The 10,398-nt window shown below is 40.0% G+C and overlaps 1 protein-coding gene across 1 annotated transcript; it reads right to left on the bottom strand.

Moving 5' to 3' along the window:
- Nucleotides 1-4,241: 4,241 nt before the first annotated feature.
- On the bottom strand, nucleotides 4,242-7,426 carry LOC126072265 (olfactory receptor 7A17-like). Its single transcript, XM_049877152.1, has 2 exons — nucleotides 6,518-7,426; nucleotides 4,242-4,268 (listed from the first exon to the last, which is right to left on the bottom strand). Exons 1-2 carry the CDS (start codon nucleotides 7,424-7,426, stop codon nucleotides 4,242-4,244), a joined length of 936 nt encoding a protein of 311 aa, XP_049733109.1.
- Nucleotides 7,427-10,398: the final 2,972 nt, after the last annotated feature.

The raw sequence follows: 10,398 nt of genomic DNA, 5'->3' as shown, positions 1-10,398 counted from the left end.
CACCTTTCTTGGGAATAGGCATAAATATGGTTCTCTTCCAGTCAGTTGTCCAGGTAACATACTTTCAATTTTTTTGGCATAGGCAAGTACTTCCAGCTCTGCATCCATTTGTTGAAACATCTCAACTGGTATTCAGTCAGTCCCTGGAGCCTTGTTTTTCATCAGTGCAGCTTAGACTTCTTCCTTCAGTACCATTGGTTCCTGATAATATGCTCCCTCCTAAAATGGTTGAACATTAACCAATTCTTTTTGGTATAGTGACTCTGTGTATTCCTTCCATCTTCTTTTGATGTTTCCTGCATCATTTTATATTTTCCCCCATAGAATCCTATTACAACTTGAGGCTTGAATTTGTTTTTCAGTTCTTTCAGCTTGAGAAATGCCAAGCGTGTTCTTCCCTTTGGTTTTCTGTCTCCGAGTCTTTGCACGTGTCATTATAATATCCTACTTTGTCTTCTTGAGCCGCCGTTTGAAATCCTCTGTTCAGTTCTTATACCTCATCATTTCTTCCTGCTGTCTACCTAGCCAGGTGCATGTTTCACTTTTCATTCCCTGTCTCCATTGTTCTTAAAATACTAAAATCTATTTGGAATTTCCTACACATAACTTACAGTTGAATTAACCCCAGTAGTTACTTCTCTGATGTCACTTCCTGAAGTGCTCTTACTCCTTCTCCACCTGGAAGAACTCCAGCTCCTCCATCAAAGCTCAATAAATTTATAAGACGCTCTATGAGCCCCAGGAAGAGTCAAATATCTTGTGACCCATTTCACCAGGATTAGAGCACAACCTCAGGATATTGCGTTTATTTCTATATCTCTTTCCCTGTTTGGACTCTAAGCCCCTCGAGAGAAGAACTGTGTTCTACTCATTTCTTTATAATTTAATGCCTACCATACAGTGAGCCCTGGTGGCATAGTGGTTACATGTTCTGCTGCTAATCGAAAGGTTGGCAATTCGAATTCACTATCTGCTTATTGGAAACCCTGTGGGGCAGCTTTATATCATGGAATGGCTCATGAAGTTGCAGAGGCTGAAACATCGCAAGTCCATGAGTCAGGATAGAGGCTTCTGATTCAAGAACGCACAAGGGCTGGTGAACTCAAGATTGGCATGTCAGAGAGCAGGATTCTTGATCACAGGCTTCTAAGATCAATGAATCCCAAGATCGGCAGGCAAGACCACAAGTATACTGCTAGCTCAAGTCCCAAGAACCGGAGGTCAGACAAACAGGAGCAAGCCGCAGGATCCAGCACGAGAAAAAAGTCCCTGAGCCTTGCCTGAATACCCCCTTATATTCCATGCAGGCCACATGCCCAAGGAAACTCAATTTCAACTGATCGGCTACTCACAGTAGATCCCATTATCGGGTGATCATGTATCAGATCTCAACAGGGAAGTGATCAAAACATTATACTACCTCCAAAACACTGAGAATCATGGACCGGCCTAATTAACACACAATCTTAAGCATCACAGTCACTATGAGTCAGAATCGACTCAGTGGCAATGGGTTTCATACACTGATTACTGAATAAATATTTGTTGGACTGAAAGAACAAATGGTTGAGGGGGGTTAAACAGATATTTCCAACATTGGGAAAGAAAGGAGAAGCAATGAGACAAGGAGAAATGCTCTTGAGAGAGGGAGGCCCCATCACTGAGAACCAACACCAAAGGAGACAAATCAGACCGGGAAGATATTTATTGTACACAGAACTGCCACTCAGATTCAGGGACTTTAGCTTGGAGAGACTTTGTATCATTAAGCTTTATTTAACTTGTTTTTCCTGCTGATGTCCCTAAAATTACTAACAATCAAACGGGTTCCTCACTCCATATCACATTATTCAGCACTTGGGAACATGCTGCAGCTCACCCAGGTATTATCAGGGATGAGTTGGAGTTGACCAATGCAGTTGACCAATCTTCCTTGGATGATTAATGAACTTGAGAGCACTATGCCCAAGAAGAGGTGGGAGATGGAACCATTCATAAGATCTCCAGAAGACACAATTGTGTTTTCTCATCACCTGGGATAAATAAAGTATATTTGAGAGGGTATAGTGGAAGCATTTAGTTCCTATGGCTTCAGTAGCTGAATTCCCATGGACTTCATTAATAAAGTAGTCTTTTGTCTCTCTAATCACTGAGAAATTTAATTCTATGGAAATAGGACAGAAAACCAGAATGTAAACTTGTGCCAGTTTTGATCCTTGGGTTAGAGATTTGAAGCTCCATGTACATCTCTTATCCCATTGGTCTCCTTCCTCCCAGGAGGAAGACACCTATCTTTAGGTGGGTTCTGTATAATTGCAGTGTGCCCCGTAATGATTAACTCATCCCTGATTCTGGAAAAAGTTTCTGTGTACATTAAAGCATATTATTATCCAACTTCCAATGTTGAATCTCAGTCATGGGACTCCCCACTCTCAGCAACATTTCCCCTTGTTTCACTGCTCCTGCTTTCTCTCACACTGTTGTATATGTTTAATCTCATTCAGCCATTTGGTTTTTTAGTCATTCAGTGAACGCTTATTTAGCAGTTACTGTATGGTTTTTTTTTTTTTTTTTTTGTATGGTAGATACTAAATTATTTTCTAGAAATAAAGAAATGTCTAAGATATTGTTCCTTCTCTCACAGTCTAAACAGGGGAAGACATGGAAATAAACAAATGAAAAACCCTGAAGGGGCACACAAATCCTGGTGAACTGGAATCAAAAAGTAGCCCACACTTCCTTGGAAACTCATGATAGCTTTATAGAGAAGCTGATAATTGTACTGAGCCTTATAGATGGAGATACAGTTTGTCCAGATGCATAAGTATTGAAAGAATTCCAGGAATGGGCATCAGAGAAGAAAGTGTAGGATTAATGAAACTCGAATGCTCCCTGGCAGCGCAATCTTTAAGCGCTTGGCTGCTAACCTAAAGGGTGGCTTTTCAAACCTATGTAGACACTCACCTAGAGAAAGACCTAGAGATCTGCTTCAGTAAAGATTACAGCCTAAAAAATCCTATGGGGCAGTTCTACTCTGTCACATGGGGTCACTTTGAGTAGAAATCAACTTACTGGCACTTAACAACAACAACAAGATGTGCTTAGGAAGCTACTAATAGCTCTCAATAGCTGATCAACAATGAAGATCAGGTGACGAAAAGTGAAAACTAAACTTGGCCAAGTAGGCAAACTGGATAATAGAGAAACTTCTGTTTTAGTTACAGGATTGATAATTCCAAAAGTAGGGGAGAGTCAATGAAGTGTTTATAGTGAGGGTGTCCATGATCAAGCTCACCCTATGAAAATGTCACCTTGGGTCAAAGCCATAGAGACATGAAGAAGGAAATGCTACAGTGGAACTGAGAATGCAAAGGTGAGGTATGAATGGAGATTGATTATTGCATAATTGGTACAGAATTTGAGTTTCGGATGGTGAAAAAGTTACCGAAATGGAGAGTGGTGATGGTTACACAACATTGTGAATGTAACTAATGCTACTGAATTGTGCACTTATAAATGGTTCCAATGGCTAATTTTTTTTTAATAACTTTTATTAAGCTTCAAGTGAACGTTTACAAATCCAATCAGTCTGTCACATATAAGTTTACATACATCTCACTCCCTACTCCCACTTGCTCTCCCCCTCTTGAGTCAGCCCTTTCAGTCTCTCCTTTCTTGACAATTTTGCCGGCTTCCCTCTCTCTCTATCCTCCCATCCCCCCTCCAGACAAGAGTTGCCAACACAATCTCAAGTGTCCACCTGATATAATTAGCTCACTCTTCATCAGCGTCTCTCTCCCACCCGCTGACCAGTCCCTTTCATTTCTGATGAGTTGTCTTCGGGGATGGTTCCTGTCCTGTGTCAACAGAAGGTCTGGGGAGCATGGCCACCGGGATTCCTCCAGTCTCAGTCAGACCATTAAGTTTGGTCTTTTTATGAGAATTTGGGGTCTGCATCCCACTGATCTCCTGTTCCCTCAGGGGTCCTCTGCTGTGCTCCCTGTCAGGGCAGTCATCGATTGTGGCCGGGCACCAACTAGTTCTTCTGGTCTCAGGATGATGTAGGTCTCTGGTTCATGTGGCCCTTTCTGTCTCTTGGGCTCTTAGTTGTCGTGTGGCCTTGGTGTTCTTCATTTTCCTTTGCTCCAGGTGGGTTGAGACCAATTGATGCATCTTAGATGGCCGCTTGTTAGCATTTAAGACCCCAGACGCCACATTTCAAAGTGGGATGCAGAATGATTTCATAATAGAATTATTTTGCCAATTGACTTAGAAGTCCCCGCAAACCATGGTCCCCAGACCCCCGCACTTGCTCCGCTGACCTTTGAAGCATTCATTTTTCCCAGAAACTTCTTTGCTTTTGGTCCAGTCCAATTGAGCTGACCTTCCATGTATTCAGTGTTGTCTTTCCCTTCACCTAAAGCAGTTCTTATCTACTGATTAATCAATAAAAAACCCTCTCCCACCCTCCCTCCCTCCCCCCCTCGTAACCACAAAAGTATGTGTTCTTCTCAGGTTTACTATTTCTCAAGATCTTATAATAGTGGTCTTATACAATATTTGTCCTTTTGCCTCTGACTCATTTCGCTCAGCATAATGCCTTCCAGGTTCCTCCACGTTATGAAATGTTTCACAGATTCGTAACTGTTCTTTATCGATGCGTAGTATTCCATTGTGTGAATATACCACAATTTATTTACCCATTCATCCGTTAATGGACACCTTGGTTGCTTCCAACTTTTTACTATTGTAAACAGAGCTGCAATAAACATGGGTGTGCATGTATCTGTTTGTGTGAAGGCTCTTGTACCTCTAGGGTATATTCCGAGGAGTGGGATTTCTGGGTTGTATGGTAGTTCTATTTCTAACTGTTTAAGATAACACCAGATAGACTTCCAAAGTGGTTGTACCATTTTACATTCCCACCAGCAGTGTATGAGAGTTCCAATCTCTCCGCAGCCTCTCCAACATTTATTATTTTGTGTTTTTTGGATTAATGCCAGCCTTGCTGGTGTGAGATGGAATCTCATCGTAGTTTTAATTTGCATTTCTCTAATGGCTAATGATCGAGAGCATTTTCTCATGTATCTGTTGGCTGCCTGAATATCTTCTTTAGTGAAATGTGTGTTCATATCCTTTGCCCACTTCTTGATTGGGTTGTTTGTCTTTTTGTGGTTGACCAATGGCTAATTTTAATTTATACATATTTTATCACAATATAATTTATAAAAAAAAAAACCTAAGCATATATGGCAAACTTATAACAGTCTATCGTTCACTTACTTCATGCCCTACAAATCATCCTTTCTAAAGAAGTTATGAACTAGCTGTATATATTAGAATGGAAACAGAATGAAGTCTTAGGAAACTTTGAAAGAGATAGAATCAGCCTATCCTAAAATACATATACAAAGTATAGGAAGTTTGGCATTCATTATTGAGTCTACATCTTAACTGTGTAGCGATAGAGCAGGCTGGCACTCAGCATGCATTCCTCCCTCCTTTGCTTTGTGTTCCTGTACTGCAGAGGATGATAACTGGGAACCATATTTCCCGGGATCACTAAAACCTAGAGTTTCACATGTGATTACTGGGATATTAGCCAGATGTACAGGAAAGAATCAGAGACCAAAAGTGAGGCAGATGCCTTGTATCAGCCAATCATGTGGCCAAACATAGTTGAAGAGAATTGGGCTATTTAGAATTAAATGAAGGCAAATTTCCATGTCAGTACCATCATGGGTGTCAAGGAGTGAAGTGTCTACCCTTTGTTAAACATGTGCAGATCTAGTAGGCACAGTGAGTCTTGAGCTAACAATTATAACAAAAGATTCCTACTACCTGCATTGCAAAAAATGCATTGTGTTTGTGGAGCCAATAATTTCAGTGGAGACTTCTTGATTCCACCTCCTTCCTGATGATAGAGAAGGCACCAACGCTCTTAACTGGTTTGGTTTTCAGTGTTGTTCTAAGAGTCATTCCCAATACTTCAAGGACATAATTTAATAAGTCCTTTCCATAATTTAATAAGTACACGTGTACAAAGTTTCTGCTCAAAATACTTAACAAGATTTCTGTTTATAAAAAATAACCCATAGAAGTCAAACATTTCATACCAGAACTGATTAGAAGAAACAGACTTTCCAAAAAAAGAATCTGGAAATTGATATCCCAACTTGTTGGCATTGAGGACAATGGTGATGCTGTTCCCTGGTACTGCATGGCTAGCAGTGAAAGATCTGTTTCATAATGAGTCATCTCCACTCACCCTGAATGAATTGCTTGCTGAAGGGAAGATTTTGGTGTTAATAAAAAGTTTTGAAAGAAATACGTTGAAACAATTGTTTATAATGTGTTAAAATCAAGGAGATCGAATTCTGAAAATAATGCAGATTTAGGAAGTGATGAAGTATCATGATTTAGGTCTTCGTGATTTGGAGCTCTGTTGTTCATGAGCAGTTCTCTAATCTTGAGAAAAATGATTCCATTATATAGAGAATATTTCTCAGCTGAAAACTTTTTTCAGAGCCTGCTTTATGTCCTTGTTTCTAAGACTGTATATAAAGGGGTTTAACATGGGGGTGGCCACAGTGTACATCACTGAAGCTATTGTTCTGGCCTTGGAGGTTTGGGTACCAGCAGAACTGAGATATATTCCAAGTACTGTACCATAGAACAAGGAGACAACCGAGAGGTGAGACCCACAAGTGGTAAAGGCTTTGTACTTGCCTCCAGCCGATGAAATTCTCGAAATGGAGGACATAATCTTAGTGTAAGAGAAAAGGATTCCAGTGAGTGGAATAAAACCCTCAAGTCCAGTTGTAAAATACATCACCAAGTCATTGAGGAAGGTGTCAGAACAAGCAAGTTGGACTACCTGATTAAGTTCACAGAAAAAGTGGGGGATTTCCAACTCTGTACAAAAAGACAATCTTAAAACCATTAAACCATGTGACAGAGAGCACAGAACAGTTAATAACCAGGATGTCAGAAGCAAGAAGCCACAGAATTTAGGGTTCATAATGATCTTGTAGTGCAGAGGGTGACAGATGGCCACAAACCGGTCATAGGCCATCACTGTCAAAAGGAAAATGTCTAATCCTCCAAAGAGCATGAAAAAATACATCTGGGTGATGCAGCCCTCATAGGTAATAACTTTGCTCTGCACCTGGATGTTCAGCAGCATCTTTGGGACAGTGGAGGAAATAAAACAGATGTCTGCAAAAGAGAGGTTAGAGAGGAAGAAGTACATGGGTGTGTGGAGGTGGGAGTCTGTGATGATGGCCAGGATGATCAGTAGGTTTCCAATGAAGGTGATCAGGTACATGGACAGAAATAGCCCAAAGAGGAGGGGCTGCAGCTCTGCCTCTTCTGAGAGTCCCAAAAGGATGAATTCTGAAACACGTGTTTGGTTTCCTGATTCCATGTAACTGATGAAACTCCTGGAAAAGAGAAAAGAGCAATGTATACTTAGCCATAAACTTTTTCCCAAGGCAACATATTTCTCTAGAAATTCTCCAAGACTTGGTTTTTTTCATTCAACAAATACTTTTGACCAATTCTTTTGTGCCAAGTGTCGTCGAAGGCACTGGAAACAGCAGTAAAAAATAATTTTAAAAATCCCCTGCCTTAAAAGTTATTCTAGGACATGTGTGTTGGTGGTAAGGATCAATAGACTATTAATAAATCAGTAGATAATTTGCAATTATGAAGTAGAATAATGCAGAAAAGTAAGTTATACAGAGAAAAAGAAGCACTTTTTTTGTATAGTCAGCTCACATAAGGGCATTTGAGCAGAAAATCTGAAGGCAGTTAAGATCCCAGCAAAGCAGAAAACTGTGAAAAGAGCATTTTGGGCAGAGATACAGGCAGTCCAAAGCCTCCGAACCAGGTGCATTCCAACTGGCAACAGCAAAGACGACGACGTAAGTGAAGTGGAAAAAGGAAGCTGGGTTAAGGTTATAGTTAAGAGCAGAGGGGAAACAAGAGATCAGATTATCCTGACACTGTAGAAGACTTCATGACATGAGATCCTACAGTCCGTTTTCTGTTACCCTACATTACATTACATTCTATTATATTATATCGAGTCCCTGGATGGTGCAAACGGTTAAGCACTCAACTTCTAGCCAAAAGTTTGGCACTTCAAACCTATCCAGCGTTGCCTTGGGACACCAGCTTGGTGATCTGCTTCTGAGAGGTCACAGTCTTAAAAACCCTATGAAGGAAATCTCCTTTGCACTCATGGGCTCACCATGAGTTGGAATCAACTCTACAGAAACTAACAACAATGACAACTCTATATTGTATTATATCACCTATTTTATTATTTGCATATACCAATGTAATGCATATCAATGACACATAATTCATCCTTCCATAAAAGACATTTTCTCTCCATTTGGTGTAATGTCTGTATTTTTGGATTTTGGAAGACAGCTTGAGATATCTGCTCAACTTGTGTTGCATTCACTGATAAATTCCCCTACCCTCTCCACAGGCAACTTTGATGGTGTATTTGTGTACTCCTGCTCCTAAGGCCCAGTTCATTGAACCGGCAGAGGGCACTCTGCAGATGAGCCAGTCAGCTTCATTCCCCTGAGAGCTGAGTTTTGTAATTCAGGGAGTCCGATGGGGTAGTCCTGGCTGTGGGGATCTCAAGGACTGCTCAGGTCCGAGGTTAAGATTTTCTGTGTTGATCTTCCGCCATGTGTGTAGAGAAGGCAAGAAAGCCAGCCTATAGAGAGAGAGAAAAGAATGAAAGGAGGGAAGAAGATTAAGCTACATAGAATTCAGAGAGGGCAGGATGGAGAAGCAACTTCCTTGGGTGCTGGCAGGCTTACAGTCCCTAGTGCTAGTCCTCACAACACTCAGAAAAATAGTGATAGTGGAATTACCCAACTAGATAAGTATTTTCAATCTTTAAGACTCAAAGGGAATCATACACCATTTACAAAAAGAAAAAAAAAAAAACTGTTGCTGTCGAGTGGGATCCGAGCCATAGTGACCCTATAAGACAAAGTAGAACTGCCGCATAGGGTTTCCAAGAAGCAGCTGGTAAATTCAAATTGCTGAACTTTTGGTTAGCAGCCGTAGCTCTTAACCACCGTGCCACCAGGGTTCCTGTGACACTGTAAAGATAACTTACAAATATACTTCAAAAGTAAATAATTGAAACACACATAGATAAATTGGCAAAGAATTCAAACAAATGCTTTTCAATTAATTCTTCAAAATCCAATGAGTTTGGAGGTGTTTTGGTATAAGGAACAATATCTATTTAGTATATTAGAGAAATGCTAGTGACTTCTACCAACTTTTAAGGAAGAAATGATACCAATTCTCCACAATCTCTTCCAGAAAATAAGAGCAGAACAAACATTTCCTAACTCAACCTGTGAAGTTATCATTACCCTAATATCAAAACCACATACGGATATTATAACAAAGGAAAACTACACACAAATATCTCTCATGAACATAGATGCAAAAATCCTCAATCAAATATTAGCATATTGAATTCAACAATTCGTAAAATGAATTATACAACACAATCAAGTGGGGTTTATCCCAGGTATGAAAGACTGGTTTGAAATTTGAGAATCAATTAAGGCAATACCCTATATCGACTGACTAAAGAAAAAAAAAATCATACAGCCATATCAATTGAAGCACAAGAGCATCTGATAAAATTCAAAAAACTCGGAGCCCTGGTGGAACAGTGATTAAGAGCTCAGCTGTTAACCAAAAAGTCAGCAGTTAGAATCCACCAACCACTCTCTGGAAACCCTACGGGCAGTTATACTTTGTCCTATAGGGTCAGATAGCAACACACTCAATGGTTAAAAACTGAGCACTTTCCCCTTTAGATCAGGAACAAAGCAAGGATGCTCCTTCTTATCACCTCTACTTAACATGGTACTGCAAATGCTAACAGTGCAACAAGTTAAGCAAAAGTAACAAAAGGTTTACAGATTGGGAAGGAAGAAATAAAACTGTCTTGTTCACAGAAGACATCATTGTGTATGTAGAAAATCCCAAAGAATCAACAACCACAACAAAAGAAAAGAAAACTCCTGAAACTAGTAAGAAAGGAGAGCAAGATGACAGTATACGCGGTAAATATCCAAAAGACAATGATTTTGTGCATACCAGGAATGAACAATTAGGATTTGAATTTTAAATACATATATATATACACATATACATAAAATATACGTGTATGTGTATATACACATAGAAACCCTTTGCCATCAAGTCAATTCCAACTCATAGCAACCCTATGGTTCAGAGTAGAACTGCCTCATAGTGTTTCCAAGCAGCACCTGGTAGATTTGAACTGCTGACCTTTTGGTTAGCAGCCGTAGCACTTAACCATTACACCACCAGGCTTTTCAT

Source organism: Elephas maximus, chromosome 3 (assembly GCF_024166365.1).
Source record: "Elephas maximus indicus isolate mEleMax1 chromosome 3, mEleMax1 primary haplotype, whole genome shotgun sequence".
Taxonomy (NCBI): domain Eukaryota; kingdom Metazoa; phylum Chordata; class Mammalia; order Proboscidea; family Elephantidae; genus Elephas; species Elephas maximus.
This window is presented reverse-complemented; position numbering and strand designations above follow the sequence as displayed.

What these genes read in the sequence shown, in the direction of transcription:
- LOC126072265 (XM_049877152.1), bottom strand. Translation starts at nt 7,426, where the DNA reads ATGGAATCAGGAAACCAAACACGTGTTTCAGAATTCATCCTTTTGGGA. An exon ending in TAAAGCAGGCTCTGAAAAAA is followed by an intron (nt 4,269 to 6,517) that starts GTTTTCAGCTGA and finishes GGGACTTCTAAG; the next exon opens with TCAATTGGCAAAATAATTCT.